This window comes from Carettochelys insculpta, chromosome 18 (genome assembly GCF_033958435.1).
Source record: "Carettochelys insculpta isolate YL-2023 chromosome 18, ASM3395843v1, whole genome shotgun sequence".
In the NCBI taxonomy this organism is placed as follows: Eukaryota; Metazoa; Chordata; order Testudines; family Carettochelyidae; genus Carettochelys; species Carettochelys insculpta.
In genome coordinates, this window is record NC_134154.1 from 26,328,551 (window position 1) to 26,348,713 (window position 20,163).

The window sequence follows — 20,163 nt, forward strand, 5'->3', positions numbered from 1 at the left end:
TGTCCATAATACAATGAACAGGAGCAGTGCCTGCAGGTATTTATAGGCGGTTTTCTGTGGAGCTGCAGTGTTTCCTGTATCTGTTGTTGGAGGGGGTGTGAGTAAGTACAGGGGGATTACAGTGTGTGTGTGTGTGTGTGTGTGTGTACACGCAGACACACACACACATATATAATATATGGAAGGCTGTGTAGGAGGATGGTAGTACTGTATCGTAATTGGGTAGGTTACCAAGGTCTGCAATGGAAAGGGATTTTTAAGTGAATTACAGAGCAGGAATTAAAGTGAGAGGAGGACATCGGGTGTGCCAGGAAGGGCTTGTGGGTGAGGTTAAAGTTGGGGTGGAAGGGTGGCTGGTGGGCAGAGGCTGCGGTGGCGGGGAGTTTGGGAAGCCTGGAAGAGGGGCAGGGGCCTAGAAGTGGGGGTGCGGTGCGTGCACGGCGCGGGAAGCGGGAGTGCTGGGGGACAGCACCTCCTACTTGCGGAGGCCGCCCGGCCCTGCTCCTTTAAGTGGCGGTGCCAGGCCGGGGGCGGTGCCAGGCCGGAGGCGGGCCGGGCTGAGGCGGGGAGGGAGGGCCGCGAGTCGGGCGGGGTCCGGCGCCGCAGCTAGAGCGGGCCATGGCCGCCGACGTGTTCATGCGGCTGGGCCGGGCTCCCGGGCCGGCGGGACCCTTGTCGCGACAGGCAGAGCCGGACGAAGACTCCTCGGACACGGACGATGGGGGCTCCCCGGCGGGGCGGCGGCCCGGGCCGCGGCGGGGGCAGCCCGCGGGGCCCCAGATCATCCACTCGGGCCACTTCATGGTCTCGTCGCCGCACAGCGAGCACCCGCCCAAGAAGGGCTACGACTTCGACACGGTCAACGAGCAGACGTGCCAGACCTACCGCTTCGGGGCGGCGCGGGGCGGCGGCGGCGGCGCCGGGGGCCGCCTCAGCATCGACGCCTCCCTCACCAAGCTCTTCGAGTGCATGAGCCTGGCCTACAGGTGCGGGGGGCGGGAGGAGACGTTTGGTGGTCCCCACCCAGGGCACACGGTGTCATGGCACCGGGGGAGCGCGGTAAAGCCTGGGTGTGTGGGAGGACATGGGAGTCGTGGGGAGCTTGGGGTGGAGAGGGAGGGCAGGGGAGCCATATCCGGGTAGAGGGTGGCTGGGGCGTAATAGGGTCAAAAGGTGCTGGGAAGGGTCGAGCATTTGTGTGTCTTCTCAGTTATGATCTTCTAGAGACTTGAGGAGGGAGCGGGGGAAATCGTGAGAACTCGTGAGGGGGAACATCCCCTGGAGTTAGGAGGGGATGCAGAGGGGTAACCAATAACCTTAGGGATTTGGAGACAGGTGCAATCCCTAACGAAGTCTTCGAAACAAAAAAGCAGCGTGATGAGGAGGAGTAAATGGCACTTCCTTGTCGTCTTTCTCTGCGTCAATTAGGTTGGCATATGCGTCAAAGATGACCCTCAATTATGGTGAATAGTAACAGAGAGAAAGCCGTGCTAGTCTGTATGCTATCAAAACAAAAAGCACTCCAGTAGCACTTTAAAGACTAACAAAATAATTTATTGGGTGAGCTTTCGTGGGACAGACCCACTTCTTCAGACCATAGCCAGACCAGAACAGATTCAATATTTAAGTCACAGAGAACCAAAAATAGTAATCAAGGTTGACAAATCAGAAAAAAAAAGATCGAGGTGAGCAAATCAGAGAGTAGAGGGGCAGAAGGGGGGGGAATCATTTATTAGATTAAGCCAAGTATGCAGACGAGCCCTATAATGACCCAGAAAATTCCCATCCTTGTTCAAACCACGTGTTAATGTGTCAAATTTGAATATAAAAGAGAGTTCAGCAGCCTCGCTTTTAAGAGTGTTGTGAAAATTCCTCTTCAGTAAGAAGCAAACTTTTAAGCCATTAACAGAATGGCCCACTCCATTAAAATGCCGGCTGACCCGTTTGTGGATCAGGAGTGTGCTTATGTCTGTTTTATGCTTATTAACTCTTCGTCTAAGAGAGTTTGATGTCTGTCCAATATACAAAGCATCTGGGCATTGTTGGCACATGATGGCATATATATGATGTTATTTGAGGAACATGAGAACGTGCCCGTGATTCTGTGAATAACCTGGTTACGTCCAGTGGTGGTATCTCCAGAATAGATATGTGGACAAAGCTGACAGTGGGCTTTGTTGCAAGGAAAGGTTCCAGGACTGGTGTTCCTGCAGTATAGTCTGTGGTTGTGGGTGAGAATCCTCATAAGGTTGGGAGTTGTCTGTAGGAGAGGATAGGCCTGTGTAAGGCAGGAACTGGTAACATAACACTAGACACTTAGGTAGAAAGGTTACATGCTTTCCAAAGGGACTGTGTCTACAGTAGTACACCCCTTTTGGTAGGAGGATGCTAATGATGCATCAGAATATGCTAATGAGGTACTGCAATGAATATGCAGTATCTCATTAGCATAATGGCAGCCGCGGCACTTCGAAAGTGCTGCTTTCGATTGATTCCTATAACCAAATAGGAGTAAGGGGATTTTGAAGTGTGCGGGGTCCTTTCAAAAAGGACCCCGTGTAGACAAACCGTGCGCTATTGAAAGCTGGGTACCTTCATTCTGTGGCTGTTCTCTATCTTCTTAAGATACAATAGCTGTCAACAGTCCCAGCAGCTCCTTGGCATACCTGTTGTCTGGCAGTCCCTCTTGGGCACAAACCCCAGTGAGGGACATCCATATCCTTCACCAGCTCCAGCCCAGCTGAGCCGCAGGGCCCACCTTTTATACTTACTGTCTGCCCCTCTGTTTCTGGCATGCAGGTTGTGGCTGGCCTGGCTCCCTTAACTGGGGGTAGACAATTCTTCATCAAGCCTAGAAGAAAGCCAGTCCCCTGGCTACATTCCACATTTGACATACACTGCAAAAACAGACAGAGGTGGAGGGATAAATGCAGATCTAAAAACTGGTGACTTGTGTAGTAGTTTTAGTATATTTAAGATGAATGGTACAAGTGGAGCCTCAAACAGTTGTCAACCTTAATTACTGTTTTTGGTTCTCTATGCCTGAAATATTGAGTCTGTTCTGGTATGGCTGTGGTCTGAAGAAGTGCATCTGTCCCACAAAATTTCACCTAATAAATTATTTTGTTAATCTTTAAAGTGCGACTTTACTGCTTTTTTAGTTCTGAAATGATTTCACTTAGGGGGTGACTGGCTTTACAATCCCTTCCAAAGTTGTCACTGTCAGTCTGCATTGTGACACACTTTAGAAAAGGTACTGAGAGTGCATAGTCTCATAGGCTATGGTTATAATACAGTGCTCTGTTGACAGAAGTCACTGTTGGGACAGATTTCCTGACAAAACTGCTGTTGATAGAATGTGGCCACACACAAAGGCCAATTGTGAGAGTGCTCCACTCTGTTGACAGAGCAGCCAGACTGCCGGTCCGCGCTCTCGACAAAACAGGGACCCAGAAGCACAGCAGACAGGACTGCCCATTGTTTTTATCCCATCTGTCGAGAGAAGGCCCCCTACAGTGTCCACACAGCTTTTTTGTCAGTTGACAGCAGTGTTATGCCTCATGGCTTTGAGAATGAATGCTGCTGGTGAAAGAGCTGAGTTTTGTCCACTCACTGTCAACAAAACACATTTTGTCTGTGGCCGTTTCACTTATTTTGTCAATAAAACCAGGGTTTGGTAGGCAAAACTCGCTAGTGTAAACCTAGCCATAAGCCTTGGTGATAATCCCTTTGGTGGAGTAGTGGAAAATACAGGGATGTTGTTGGAGCAGAACTGATGCGGGAGGACATAAATAGTAAAAAGCTTTCTTTTACGTTCAGTATTTCCTTTCTGTTTTGTTCAAATGAAACAGCAAAACTTGAGCTACAGAAAATTTTGGAGAGTTGGTATTACAGAGGCAAACCTTGTTTCCTAGAATATAATTGAAGTTCCAAGCAAAGAAAGGTCTTCACTACATTCTAATATGTGTTGCAAAGGGAACGAATAGCACTAGCATCTGTATATTTTGAGAATTAAAAATAAAAGGATTTTATTCTGAGAGAATCTGAGCTCTTCCTGTCTCTAGATGTCAATAACAGTTGAATTACTCAGTACCTCTTGGGATTTGGCCCAAAGTTAGCTGCAATAATTAATCACAAAGTTGAATAATTTGTAAAGGACATAATAAACATTTCTACTTCCTGTTCCATAAGAAAAGTAGCAAGCTATTTGTTTGCGTTTTTCTCTTGCAATTTCAAGAAATTGTTAGTCAGCATCTTTCATTATTTTACAGTAACACTTTATTTAACTTTGTTCTGGTGAGTGGAGTTTGTTAATATTACTTCCTTTATTTATCTAGACGTGCTACTAGAACTTCAGTCTTGCCTTCCACCGTATTGCTACAATATTATGTTAACACTTATCACCTGTGTCTCTAGTCTTCCACATTGGACACAGGGACATAAAGTAATCAACCGCTTCATTAGTAATCTCCCAACACCCTAATTACCATGCCACCTTTGAAGTGGGGGGCTAGTCTAGACACAGCCAAAGAAATTAAGGGAAAACTGACTGTAAACTGAATAGTGCAACTGGCTAGACACAGTTTTCTGAAGTTTGTAGTGTCGTGATACTGACTCCTTTTGATTACCTTAACAACCTTAGTAGGTAAATAATTTCCATGAAGAAGAGTGATTGTAAATTGGTTGTGTATGTATGTTTGTGAACTCAGACAGGAGAGTATTGTGCTAATACATGAAAATCAGCATGTAAAACGAATTAGCCTGTTTTTATTGTCCAAGCTAAGAGAAATGCAAAAGGTAAATGTTGCTAAAATGAACTAGATTTAGATGTATTTCCCTTTTCACTCTACTGTGTTCAGTTATATGTATAATTGAAATTTTGAGGAGTGATCATATTTAGTGAAGAAACAATTCAGGGGTAGTAATACGTCCTTATTGAAAATAGGTAACCAGTTGTCATAGAAACACTAAGCCTCTGTGTGTGTGTGCATGTGCGCGCATGTGTGTGTACAGTGGGGTCCCCATATTCACAAACTTAAGGTTTACAAATTCAATTATTCATGAGTGGCTGCTTCCCAGAGCTCCGGGACAGGGAGTGGTGGCAGCCACCGCTTCCCCGGGGCCCCAGGCAGGAGCACCAGCAGCCTCTGCTTCCCGGGGCTCTGGGATGGGGAGCGCTGGCAGCCACCACCTCGCTGGGGCTCTGGGCTGCCGTATGCATGAAATGCAACGTTTGCGAGGGTTCTCAACATGGAACCCTCACGAATGCTGAGACCCTACTGTATTCAGCAAGTGTACTTGTTTATATTAAAGACTCAGATGTTCTGGATCCCCATAATGCTCAAGGCTGGTTTATTCCACCTGATGAAGTTCCCTTCATAGATTTCAAATAATAGACTGGGCCTTTCCAGCAGAACCTTTTGACTACCAAAACAAAATGATCCCAAATTTGTGCCCTTTAAACAAGCTTGTCTTATGTCTGGCTGTAGATATTTGGTGAACATGGTGCATGTAAAATTAGTAAAACTGAGTGAATGGTTTGTTGGTCACCAGCTGAAGAATATTTGATAAAGCTTGGAGACTAGACTACCCCTGCTCATCCTGGGGGCACGTCTGTACTTCTGGGGAGGTCGACTTCGTCAGGTTCGATCTTCCAGAGTTTGATTTTGCACGTCTGATAAAGGCACACACAATCGATTTGTCTGGGGTTGGCAGTTGACCCCTGTACTCCTTGCTGTTGCTCCCGTCAACCTTCCTTAGCGAGGACAGTCAGGTAAGTCGGTTTCCAATATGTTGATTCTAGCTGTGCAATTGCTATAGTTAGCATTGCATATCTGAAATAGAACTATTTTTCCTCGTATAGCCCAAGCCTTAGAGTATGTGTCTACATCCTGGGGATGCCCAAGACACACACACATACAGTAGATGTCATTCTCCAGTCCAGAGCCTTCACAGGCAGGAAATCCATTACTTCTGAGTATTAGAAGTTTAAACAGAAACAAATGATGTTTATGGAAAATGTCTGATGTGTGTGTTCTGCAGCTGTTGCAGAGACAGCAGGACTAGCTGTATTCCTAGAGCTGGGCAGACATGGCCTGTGCAGATACAAAAAGAAGGAAAATCACCATGACAAAATTGTATTTTTATTTGAGACTTTTTTTCATTGATGTCTGGGTGATTTACAGGCTTAAGATAGTTTATTCAAGGCCTCAAGAAACACTAAAATATATACAATTTTACATCTTTAACATCTAGGAAACCAGGATTTAATTATGTGGGAAGGCCTAGATAAAGTGCATCTTCCCTAAAAGTGTCCAGTTTTGTGTTGTCATAATTTCTAAATCAGCCTTGTAGTTTTGTCTCCCACCTTGAAGTGTGCTGCATCATTATTTTTTGATGGTTAAACAGTTGCCATGTTTCACATGAAGAAACCTGTAGGGGAGGGAGGTGATTGTTTCTCCTTATTCTATAAATAGAGCAGGCTTCAAGGTTAGTTAAACTTGTTTTTCAGTTGTATTGCAGTCATTTAAGTCATGGTTCTTTTTAAAATCATGTCAGATCAACCACTTTACAGAGAAAGGTGTGACAAGACCCATTCCAATATGCAGCTTAGTAGGTCAATCACAAACTTTCGTACATCAATATGTTACCTATAAACAATGGAACAGATTACAGCTATCACTTGTCCTGTACTATACACTTTATCTCAATGTCACTTGTCATGAGATTTACTGGGAAGGGTACCTTTTTTAAGGTTGGTAAATGGACTCAGGTGCTTTCTTCTGTAACCCTTTTACCTCAGCCTTCCAAAATTCAAAATGTAATTAAAATTATAGATTTTAATTTGTACGGTGCCCTCCCCTTTTAAGAGGCTCATTACAACCTTTTAAACAAAATCTCTTTGCAAAAAAACCCGAAGTTTCGGATTGTATTTAGGATGTTTCTAGCCAGAGCAGCAATAACTTGAATTATGTTCTGGGACTAGGAAAAAGGACTTGTGTCCCCACCCCCCACTTCTTTTTGGGCCTGATTTGGTAAGAATGAACCTTTAATGTTCATTGACTTCAGTGAGAGTTTAGGATGCAGCTTCCCTTTCAGGATCAGGCCCTACTACCTGTGAAAGTTGAAAGATACGTGCATGCAAGAGAAAGTTCTGATATAAGAAATTTGCAGCGAGCTTTGGGAAGGGTTGATCTCATTAATAAACCAAAGTATAAGTGATGTCAGAGTGATATGAGAAGTTTTACCTTGTAAACAGTGGAGTATTCAAACCCAGGAGTTCACACTTAAAATAATATAGGGCAGAGCTCTACTGTAAGTGCCTTGGGACACAATGTGTTTTTCACAGAGCACATACTCTCTTGTAGGTAGTTGTGCATTTGGCAGGATTCATTAGCATCAGCCCTCACCCTTCTTTTGGGCAGAGAAAATGTGCCATAGCGGAAATAGCAAATAATTAAAAAGCTTTGATTGTGTGAAAAAATGCTGGGAGTTGTTTGTGTTTTTCCTTTGTACATGAAAATTGGTGTTTATAATTTTACTTTTCTACTCAGTAGTTGCTTCAATATCAATGCCACTGACAGTCTTCTCGGAACTAAATGACAAAGATACTAAAGTGTTTGAAAGCTGTGTAAGTGTACTGCAGGTTTGTATTTGTTTTCTTTTTGTCTAGGCAGAAGACTGGTGCTTTATTCCTAGAAAAAAGGGTGGCGGAACTCAAGCTCCAAACTGCCCACACCCTGCCCCTGCCCTGAGGCCTGATGCGCCCCCCGCCGCACATCTGCAGCTTAACTTCCCTGTGTGGGGCCCAAGCTACCCTGTATGAGGCCCTAACTACCCCCTGGCGGCTTAACTGCCTGCCGTACGGAGCCCAAACCACCCCCCGTGGCTTAACTGTCCAGTGTGTGGGCCCAAGCTGCCCCCAGGAGGCTTAATTGCCCCCCAGTGGGGTCCAAACCGCCCTGTGTTGGGCCCAGGCTGCCTCCAGTAGTGTAACTGCCTGCTGTGCTGGTTCAAGCTGCCCCCTGCAGCTTAACTGTCCCCCGGGGGCTCCCAACCTACCCCCTGAGGGCTTAATCACCTGCTGTGCGGGGCCCAAGCTGCCCCCCAGTGGGGACCAATCTCCCCCTGCCCCGCGCAGCCCCCAGTGTGGCCCACATCTCCCTGCACAGCCCCAACCACCCCTTGCCTGGCAGCTTGCCTCCCCATGTGGCCCAATCCCTCCCCGCCCCCCGGTGACTTGTCTCCCCACATGGCCCCCAGCTCCATACAAAACCCGACACATCCATCGGCAACATTTTACCTCTCCCCTTCAGGTATAACACCTCTCTCGACAGTGTTCTATCAACAAAACAGCTGTGTAGATGCTCCGGGGCCCTTTTGTCAACAGACAGGGCTTGTGGTTCACCGGGCAGCCCTGTTTGCAGAGCTTCTGGTCAGCCATTCTGTTGAGAGAGGGCGGGGCAGTCTGGCTGCTCTCTGTCAACAGCGCTGATTGCTCTTTTAGTCTGCTTTTATATGCAGACACAATCTGTTGGCAGAAGTTTTGCCTGGAAATCCCTTCTGACAGTCACTTCTGTTGATGGCGGTTTCTTGTGTAGACGTGGCCCCATTCAGTAATCTGTCAAAGGAGGATTTGTATTTCAAAGATTGGATTTAGTAAGCACCTCGCCCTAGGATCAAAAGGAATCACAGTCTCACTGAGATTATACCATACATTTTTAAGGACAGCACATTCTTAGAATTTTCTAAGACAAATAGAAATGAGGATGAGAAAATTCTGGCAGAGGGTTCTATTGATTGGAACAGGAGCCTGGAAGCCGGAGCATGGACTTTCTATTTCTACTTCTTGCATGGACCCCATTAACACCAGTTTACTCAGGTTTCTTAACCACTTTAAGATTCTGTGTCCTATGTGTAAAATGGAACAATAAAACCTTATTTCACAGGGATTTTCGGAGGCTTGTTCATTAAACATTTTGAAGGCCCCAGATGAGACACTTCAGATAAAAGGCAGTGGAGAAATTCAAACATTCTCTCATCTGGAGCTATCAAAGCATTTTACAAATTAAGCTTCATTACAAACATGTTAAGTGGGGAAATTTTGTTAACCCCAGTTAGGAATATGAATGTGTGGAAGACTAGTTAAATTACACCTTTCAGGTCAGTGGCAGAATCAGAAAAAGCAGTCATAATTAAGACCCAGGATTCCAGAGTATTGTAAGTATTGTACCACAGACTCTTGACTATACAAACCTGACATTTGGTCCTATTGAAATTAATTGAAATTTTGCTTCAGCGAAGAGTGCAGAATAGTCAGTGACTTTAATTCTAGTCCATATTCATAGATGTAGGGCAGATAGTTTATATAAATTCAGACCACCAAAGGAGCAGAGAAACAATGACACAGAAATCTTAATGTTAGTGTGTGTATGTTTTAGTTGATGAAGTATTCCTGACACTTCAACATATTTTTCTTCTGCAATCGTAATTAGCATCATCCCATGCTGAATGGAGATATTTAAAAGGTGAGATCAGGGATTGCCATTTGAAGAGGCTGGAAATACATATTTGAGATAATAACAAGATGCACTATGCCAAGTGTGCTCTCAATCCCCTGCTGTTTTAAATCTTCATCTCCTAATTGCATACTGAGCAGATGGGCTTTAGTCTGTTCTCTGCTGAATGACTACTGGAGGGAGGATGCATGTTGTTATTTTCTTTAGTTTCTGATTATCATTATTATTGTTTCCCCCCCCACTCTTGGAGCCCCTGTCAGGTCTGTGAGGGAGTATTTCTAGGAGGGCACTAAGACATGAGCTGTCTGGGTTCTTTTTCCATCTTTGGCACTCGTGCAGTGTGACTGATCTGTGATACTTGTAGAGCAAGCTGCACAAAGTTTTCTAAATAGGTTAGAATTAACGTTTATAAAGTGTTTTGAGAGTCTCAGGTAAAAGATGCTATAGCAGATCAAGCCCACCCATATAATAGACGCTCTCTCACTTGTGAAGATATATACATAAACATAATCAGTTGGGATGTCAAGCTTTTCCCATTTGACATGAAATGCCTCTCTTGCTTGATACATTTTTCTAATTGCAAATTATAATGAGACAGAAGGTAGTTAGTACAGCTGAATGTTAATTTAAGAAAATCTGATTACCAGTAATTAGGACTAGAAATGTGCTGCTTTAAAACACGATCATTTTTGATGCACATACATTTTTTCTCATCCTTATTCACAGTGTGGTTTTTTAAAATTAATGTTATATAATAATTATATATTAAATATTAGAGGAGTTGTGTCTGTAGTGTGGCTTTTCCTGTTGTTTCTCATAATCCTTTGCATTGTTCAGGATAGGGTACTTTGTTCTTGTGAAGCACCTTTCTGAGAATGAGTGTTTTACATGCTTTAATGTTCACATCTCTCCTTGGAAAGAAGATAAAGTGGAAATGCTGGAAATGCAGATATAGAGCAGTGATGTGACCTGCCTGTGATGACTTGGAAGATTGGAGGCATAGACAGAAATGGAACCTGGGGGAATCTTTAGCTTCCCAATTGTGTGCTCAAACTACAGCATTAGGTACTGCACATAAAATAAGAGGTGGCTCCACAGTTTCCTTATATGTCCCAAAGGTTGGGTGAAATACATTGTGTTTGACTAAAATTAAATAGCCTTAGAAGTGCCTGGGTTATTTAACTTCATCTGTGTCTTTTGTTCCCTGAAATTGCTCTGTTTGGAAGTATCTTGCTGCACTGGGAGAAATGCTTCATTTTGTTCTCTAACATAAGGGGGTCAGAATTACTCTCGGTATTTATCTACAGTTTATACACTAGTAGGGCTGATGAAGCATAACTTTACAGAGAAGCAAGTACGTGCTCTGTGTGCTGCTGCCTCTGGTTGCAGATAAAGCAAAAAGTTAAATGTTTTCCTCGCATACTGGTAAGCAGAAAAATTGAAGCCAAAATTATAAGACTACGTTCTGGAAGATGTGAAATAGGGGACTCAAAAGGAGGAAGAAAGGCACCCTAGTTCCCTTTCAGTTCACAGAGCCATATATCCAAGTTCAGATTCAAGAGTTTTACTCAATGAAAAATCATCTTGTATTATCTCTAAGATTCTAATTTGTTTCTTTTCAGCTACTCATTGTAACTTTGGCAAGGCTAGATCTGTGGCATAGCATTGAAAGTTTCCTCTTGAATCAGGAAATAAGAAAACTCATCTTATTTTTGTTCATTTAGGCGGGAAATTAATGGGATTGACTAGAACTAGATTTGGCTCGTGTGTTTCTATATATATTGTTACAATGCTGAGCATCAGGGCTGACTTGTGGGGAGCCCTTCTAGACTTGGTTTTGCCTAAGAGACTCACCCTTGAGAACCATCATGCTGTTGGTTTAGGGAGTGAGACAACATTCACTTTGTTTGCATTTGGGCTCTGTAATTGGGATTGATAACCAACACCAGTTATTTGTTTGAGGACCTCATTGCATGTCATTTGTTTGTGATCCTCTGTGTTGCTGGTTCCTGCACAGACAATTTTCTCCCATGCTAGTCATTTTGAGAGAGTGCTGGTGTCAGTGGCTGCCTCTACTGTACCACCACTATTTGTAGCAGTAAATTTGGGAGAGCACTCAAAGGCCCCAGGTGAGTGTGGGGCCCCATTATGCTGACAAACAGTCCTTGACCTGAAGGGTTTGTGCCATACAATCTAATCCTGCTCAAAACAGCTTTTACAGCACTCTAAAGGCTGAGGCGGTTCTAGTCTCTTGCTTTCAGCAGTGGAGCACCTGGCAAGTGTGCTCGGAGTGGCATGTGAGCCAATTTTCATCAGCCAGTGAGGTGGTAGCTCAGTCCCATCCCTCATTCCCCTGCCGCTGGGAGCTTGCTCAAAGCCATGCCACCTGTGGATTAACGAAGACCAGTTAATGCTACCAACCACCACCTAAAGTTTTGCATCTTTGTTTATTTACTAATGAAGCTGTTGTATGCAGGGCTATTAGTGACTTTAAAATGCATCACTGGCACTCAGACCGTAGAGGTGAAAAGGTCAAATTTCTACACTCTGCCACTGAAAGGTTGCTGACCAGTGCCGTAGAGTGCCCTAAGTCTATAAATGCTCTTTTTTGTGGTGGAGTCTCCTGAGCTCTGTTTTTACAACTGCCTTGCTTGGGACATTTGCCGCACTCCAAGTCTTGAATACTAAGAGACTAGTGGGAATCAATCCATGCATGGTGATCCATAGCCCTAGCCACAGGGTCACCATCTCAAAGCTATCATGGGACTGCCTATCTAAAGCAGCTGGCATGCCATAAGGAAACAAAACTACACAAAGATTTCACAGTACAGTACATTCTAAAAATCACTGAGAGCCCTCTGCATTTCCTTAGTGTTTAATAAAGTGGTTCCACGTGAGCTATGAGGAAGAGCCCTCACTGTTTGCCAAGCTAGCCTCGATCCTCTGGAACAGCTTGCACAGAAACTTTGTCACCGGCTTTTTGATCAGTTTGTAATTTTTAAGTACTGTTTTCAGAAAACTTAGACTGATTGGAAGATGAGTTAGGACAGAATTATGCTGTACTTAGTGACCACTTGCTTTTTGAGGCCTTTGTTGTACGATTTTTTAATTTCTCTACAGCAAGAATTTTTTTTCAGTGATGGGGTATGTTTGTTTGGAAGATCTGAATTAGTTCCTGAAAACTGGTCTCTGTTTCCAAGTAAAAATAATGTTGACTTAGTGAGAGAGCGACTAAAAGATGAGCAGAAAACAAAGGAAAAGCTTGGAAGAAAAGGAAAAAACGATACTTTGTGCCTTGTTGGTATTGCATAGAAATTTCCAATTGGAAGAGGACAATAGGTAGGGTCTTTGTGCATCACTGATGTGCCCCATATTGGATGTGGGTGCTGTTCTGCCATTTCCTTCAGCTAATTCATTCTCTTCTTGGATAGTTTGTCTCCACACATTACGATATAAAGCGGTCTGTATAAATTAATTTGTCACTGATTGACAGCTGTGAAGTCAACTGAAACAGTTTACCAAGGGCTGGGGTACATTCTCCATCCCTTGCAATTTTTAAATCAAGATTAGATCTTTTTCTCAATTTCATGGCTTGTGTTGTTCAGGAAATTAAACTAATTGGTCATATGGGTCCTTTTGACCTTAGAATTTATGCATACGTCCCCTGTACATCCATGGAACACACACAGCCTAGGTGAGACTTCTGACTTTGGTTTTAACTGATAAAATATCCCCAATAATTTTGTTTATCCAATGGAGAGTATGAAAACACTGGAAATGGTTTCTTGTATCTCACAGCTTGAATGCAGAGAGCTGAATGCACGCTATGGGGGAGTGATTTCTGAAACTCATGGACATTTTGGGAGGTGTGCACTTTAACATAGGGTCCTTTTGAAGTGATGTTACATTAAAGCACACTGGAGAACATTACAAAGAGCTTATTCATTATAGCGTATGAAAAAACTCTTGATTTTTGGACATGCACAAAAAACTCTGAAATTATTAAAAATAACAAATAAAACCTGAAAAACAGAAGCCCTAAGCAAGAGCAATGCAAATTCCCTACCATCCCAATCAAACCTCATTCAGTCCCCATGGCCTAATTAATGTGACCTCTCAAAGTGTCAACAAGAGAACTTGGTGTAGTGACAAGTTTTTGCAGTGTGGACACACTTGTTTACTAGGAATTGGACTGAGATAACCATGTTGCCTTGGTTCCTAGACTTGCATGCAATCCAAATAATTCGATGGGAACAAATACACACAATGTAACAAATATCTGCCAGTTTTACTTACCATACTGTGTCATTTCAAGATTAAATTTTCTAGCAACGTGGCATCCTTTATCTAAAGGGAAAAAAGGGGAGATTCTGGTCTCAGCATAGGTGATAGTCAAACTAAATACTCAGTTCTGCAGATTGTGACATCTGAGACCTTTACCTGTCTCAGAACTACAGCATCATGTCCAAACTAGACTGTCAAGTAAACTGAGGCTAGAATCCTTTAACACTGGGGTGGCAGGTTATTGCAGGGCACGTTCCATTCATGCCTTCTTGCACCCTAGAAACCTGCTCGGACTCTACTAGTTCTGTGCCCACAGCTTGCTATTTATATATGTTCCTTCCACCAATATTTTTATAGTTTGTGTAGCAATCTTATTTACAGTCTCCTGTGCTTTTGTCCCTTTTCTCAAGGCCCGAGAGGAGCAAAAGTCTCCCTTCTTTAAGACCTTTTGTGAGCCTAGGCTCAATTAGCCCTGTTCTTCCATCCTTCCTGGCTTCCTTTCTGTGCCTTTCTGATCACTCTTGATGGAATAGGCTAATTCCAGTTACTGATGATAATTATCTAACCAGTAGGGGGGCTGGCTGAGGTAGAGGGGTAATCAGCCTTCTTTGGGAGAGCTAATAGGCATCAGAGCACAGGGTCACCTCTTAGCTCCCAGTCCTCTGTTAAAGAACAGGCTCTTGGATATACCTACACCAATGCAGCTTCTGTGCTGGGAGACTGGTGTAAAGGTGTAATCCACTGAAATGGTTAAAAAACAGCCTTACTGTTCAAATAAGAACAAACTGTGCTGCATTCTTGGGCATTGTTGAGCTACAGCATGATTTCAGAACATGTAGTTTGGCCCCATCTGTGCTTCAAGACCAAACTAATTTGTGTCGGGACAACTGTGCTAGAATCTCATTCCCAAATTGGTAGTTTCTACAATGTAAACAGGATCCAATTGTGCAGCAGTTGTTTTCAAAAGGTGGGGCTCGTTAGTAAGTTGAGAGATAGGGAAGCGAGTGGTGCCTTGTTCAGATTGGCTCACACTTCATAGTCATAAATCACAGCTGCTCTACTGGGGAGGCTGTAGTGTAGGCAGGGCCAGAGGGTGGTAAAAGCTCCAGAGTCCTTGTTTTGCTACCCTTCTGTTGTTATTGCTGGGGTGTGGTTGCAGTGATGCTCAATTACAGCCTGTGAAGCTGACTAGAATGAGAGGATCTGGCTCTTAACAAAGCTATCAGCAGGATGAGAAAATGTGAAAACTGCTTCCAAGAAAGGTGCAAATGCTCCATAAAGGGACATGGAAATTCAAAATGCTGCTTTATTGTGACCATACATCAATTACTCTAGTTTGTTCAGGCTCTGGTTTGGTCAGTAAATAATATCATAGTCTAGATAAAAAATATGGAGGCAGCCTGCCAAGCATTGGGGAAGCCCAGGATAGTACAATGGTAATGACTGTTCTCTGCTTTTGCTCTTTACAAAATAGAAGCTTGTGTGATAGACAAATTAAGCATTGTACTTGTACATTAAAGGAAAAATATAATGACACAGTAATGTATAGGAAAGGAGCCTTTTGCATTTTGTATTTTTGCATAGAGTACCAAGTCTAACACTTCACGGAATTCAGACATGGTTTCAAACTTTTAGGACTTCTGCAGAACGAGATTCTGTACATGTCATCAGCATATTAAAACATACCCAGTGTAGGGATGGGAGGAGAAACTTGATCAAACAACCTCTGTATCCCAAGGCAGAACATTTGAACTTACTTTGAATTTTCGGAGCTGCACAGACACACCAAACTTTATCTGTACCCGTGGTACAGACACTTTAGAAGAATTCCACAGAGACTTTAACAACCTACACCCCACCATCAACTTATGCCTCGATTACAACATGCAAGAGATACATTTCCTGGACACTACAGTACTAATCAAGGATGGCCTGATCAGTACCACACTGTACCGAAAACCTACTGATCGCTATACTTATCTACACCCTTCTAGCTTCCATCCTTCACACGTGACTAGATCCATTGTTTACAGTCAAGCTCTTCGATACAATCGCATTTGCTCTGATCCAACTGACAGAGACCAAAAGCTACAAGAACTTTACCAAATATTCATAAACCTGAATTACCCACCAGGAGAAGTAAAAAAACAAATCGACAGGGCTAGACGAATACCCAGAGACCAGCTACTCCAAGATCGGCCCAAAAAGCCAAGAACAGAACACCACTGGTCATCACCTACAGCCCCAACTCAGACCACTGCAATGAATTATTAAAGACCTACAATCTATTCTTAATCAGGATGCTACACTCCAGAAGGCCTTGGGTGACATGCCTGTTCTCTCCTACAGACAACCTCCCAACCTTATGAGGATCCTCACTAACAGCCACAGTCTATACCCCAGGAATACCAGTCCTGGAACCTTTCCCTGCAACAAAGCCCGCTGCCAGCTTTGTCCACATATCTTTTCTGGAAATACCATCACTGGACCTAACCAGGTTACTCACAGAATCACGGGCACTTTCTCATGCTCCTCTACTAACATCATATATGCCATCATATGCCAACAATGCCCAGATGCTTTGTATATTGGACAGACTTCTGACTCCCTTAGACAAAGGGTTAATGGGCACAAAACAGACATCAAAACACTCCAGATCCTCAAACCAGTTAGTCAACATTTTAATGGACTGGGGCGTTCTATTAATGACCTAAAGGTATACTGCTTTTTGTTTTTAAAGGTATGTGTGTTACTGAAAAAGAATTTTTGCACCGTTCTTCAAAGGGAGGCAGCCAAGCTGGCTTTTATATTCAAATTCGGCACATTAACACATGGTTTAAACCAGGACGGGGAACTTTCTGAGTCACCATAGGGGCTCGTCTGCATACTTGGCTTAATCTAATTCTTGACCTCCCCCCCGACCCCTCCACTCTCTGATTTGCTCGCCTTGATTATCTTTTTCTGATTTTGTCCTCCTTGCTTACTGTTTTTGGTTCTCTGTGCCTTAAATATTGAGTCTTTTCTGGTCTGGCTGTGGTCTGAAGAAGTGGGTCTGTCCCACAAAAGCTCATCTAATAAACTATTTTGCTAGTCTTTAAAGTGCTACTTGACTGCTTTTTGTTTTGATAGTGTATAGACTAACACGGCTTCCTCTCTGTTACTATTCAAACGTTATCTGAGTGATCACAGTAGTAGTAGTACGTACTAGGGTATGAAGAAGGCATTAGGACCCACCCAGAACAAGATGGCACCTCTGAAATCCAAATCTGGTGAAGTCATCGCTGACAAAGCCAAACAGATGGAGCGCTGGGTCGAGCACTACTCCGAGCTGTACTCACGCAAGAATGTTGTGGTTGACGCAGCCCTCGATGCCATTGAACTCCTACCAGTAATGGACAAACTGGATCAGGAACCGACTGTGGATGAACTGAAGGCAGCCATTGACAACATTGCAGCAGGAAAGGCCCCTGGTCAGGATGGTATACCACCAGAGGTAATCAAATGTGCCGCCGACACACTCCTGGAACCCCTGCATGAGCTGCTGTGCCTGTGCTGGAAAGAGGGTGAGGTTCCACAGGATATGCGTGACGCTAACATTGTATAAGAACAAAGGAGACAGAAGCGACTGCAACAACTACCGTGGAATCTCCCTCCTAAGCGTCACTGGTAAACTGTTCACTCGCGTCATCCTTGGCAGACTCCAGAAGATTGCTGAGAGGGTGTACCCTGAATCGCAGTGCAGATTCCGTGCAGAGAGGTCTACCGTTGACACGGTCTTCTCTCTAAGGCAGCTGCAGGAGAAGTGCAGGGAGCAGAGAAAGGCACTCTACATAGCCTTCATCGACTTGACCAAGGCTTTTGACTTGGTCAGCAGGGATGGTCTGTTCAAACTGCTCCACAAGATAGGCTGTCCTCCACGGTTACTCAAGATGATCCAGTCGTTCCACGAAAACATGAGAGGAACCATCCAATATGACGGCGCATTATCGGATGCTTTCAGAATCAGGAGCGGCGTCAAACAAGGATGCGTGCTTGCTCCAACATTGTTCGGGATCTTCTTCGCACTCCTCCTGAAGCATGCCTTTGGATCTTCAACAGAGGGCATCTTGCTGCACACAAGATCTGATGGGAAACTGTTTAACCTTGCAAGGCTGAGAGCTAAGACTAAGGTGCGAGAAGTCCTCATCAGAGACATGCTGTTTGCAGACGATGCTGCTGTAGTGTCTCACACAGAAGACCAGCTTCAAAAACTGCTGGGGTGATCACAGTAAGTAAGTTTTAAAAAGCACTCATGAAATAGACAGATGCCTGAGGTACATTCTTGACATCAAATGGTATGACATGCTCTCAGATGAGGAGCTCTGGAACAGAGCAAGACAAGAACCACTTGACAGTCAAATCAAGAGAAGAAAGTGAAGATGCCTTGGCCACAGTCTTAGGAAAGTGTCATCCAGCATGGTCCATCAAGCTCTCCTTGGGCAACATGGAGACAATCTACCGAGATTGAAAGACAACAGCTGGGGTACTCCAGGAGTCAGCTAGAAGTTTGTCCTGAGACAGGGTGAAGTGGAGGAAACTTGTGAATCACCTTTGATCCACCTGGAATACAAGGGTTTAAGTCAAGTAAGTCATGAAATAGCTGAGAAACCTGCTGTAATCCCTCTGCGTCCTAGTAGATTAAAACAATGTGGTGATTGCCAAGGGGCTGACCTTCAAGAAGAATTTCATCCTCCCACTTCAAAGGAACCAAATAAATTAAAACATAGTCCCCAGCTGGCCAAGTATAGAAACAGTTGGGTGATTAAATATGCAGAAGGAGAAATACTGTTCCAGTGTCTTTCATTGTAGGATCCCAAAACACCTCCCAGCATGCCAGCAAAGTTGGTGAGAACATTCCCGCTAACACAGAAAATTGATGCAGGGAGTTTAAGTGGCAGAGATGGCAGGGAGAGAGAGAAAAATGTGTCCTTACTTCTAGTCCTGTGCACCTGCATGTCCAAGTTCCATACATTCTTCTCCTTCTTCCACAATACGGCTCTGTACTCTCCAACCAAAAGATGCATACACAGGCAGCACGTAAAGGGAAAAAGCTATCACCCAGCCTGAGGCAGCGACAAAGGACTAATGTGATACCTCAGAAAGCAGCTGGATGGCAACCCAAAGGACACTTATCTACATCTCTAGAACAAGTGTCACTTCTGACACACACTGTCTGTATTTTCCTGACAAAAACAAATTTCCGATGTGCATTTCTGTCTCAAGTCTCTCACCGGGGGGATGCACCTGTCACTGGAACCCAGTTTGTGTCACTGCATCCAGTGAAGTAATTTTCCTCAGCGACACATAAATACGCGACAGGAGGGCTACCCATGTTCCATTTTGTGCTATTAAATCTGTCTTCAGCACTCAGGGCTTGTGTGCACTTAACTGGAGATCAGCGCCTTGGAGACCAAAGTCCTGGGGTTGATTTAGCAGGTCTAGAAGGGATGTGGTAAATCGACTGCTTGTGGTCACGAGGGGTAAGGGAAGTTTCTCCCGTCATCCTCCTGCTGTGGGGATGTTGCAGAAATTTGGCATAAGATGCATTGATTCCAGCTTTCCTATTCATGTAACTGGAGTTGCATATCATAACTCAACTTTCTCCTTAAATGCAGACCTGCTCAAGCGGTCTGAAGTTCTGGTTTTGTGGTGGATGGGCACGTGGTGTGCTCTACATAGGCCTGGCTCATGCTTTTCAGAAGGGATTTGCCCCCTCTCCAGGGTGACTGTAGGTGGCAGGGATATAACTAGCTTCCCAAAATATGGAGTGGGATTCTAATGATTGTACAGGAAGTAGTGTCCCTCCTGTCTTTCACATGCTCAAGCTGTCCTCACCTGGCTTATACGTCTGAGGATTTCAGGGTGCTTTGCAGGCATAACTTTAGAAAGGGTTTTATGCTGCCTCCATATTTTTTATCCAGACTAACATATTATTTACTGACCAAACCAGAACCTGAACAAACTAGAGTAACTGATGTATGGTTTTATCCTCATTGTGCAAATTGGGAAGATGGGTTAGGAGAAGTGGCTTGCCTCAGGCCACCCACTGTCCTATGACTTAAGAGAGCAGACTCTTATCTGCTTTAATCAGGATGTGACAACTGCTCCACTTGGAAATCTGTGCTTGGAGAGGAGGATTGCTCCAAACTGTTCAGCCCCCCCAGTGCAATTCTGCCCTTGGAGCTGATGAAGGGTGAATCGCTTAACACAATTTGTGAACCTGTCACGCAACCAGATATTTCCGGCATGATATCTTTACTGATCTACTAGCTTTCTGTGGGTGAATTTCTGTCTTTGTGAACTTCTAGTACAACACAACCAA

General features: G+C 44.1%; 1 protein-coding gene across 1 annotated transcript in view; it reads left to right on the top strand.

The window, feature by feature from the left end:
• Positions 1 to 601: 601 nt before the first annotated feature.
• The window catches only part of MLXIP (MLX interacting protein), a 72,807-nt gene continuing 53,245 nt past the window's right edge, over positions 602 to 20,163 (top strand). The window contains exon 1 of the mRNA XM_075012364.1: positions 602 to 986. Within this exon, the coding sequence (XP_074868465.1) occupies positions 619 to 986 (368 nt within the window). The 5' untranslated portion in view covers positions 602 to 618. The remainder of the gene's footprint in view (positions 987 to 20,163) is intronic.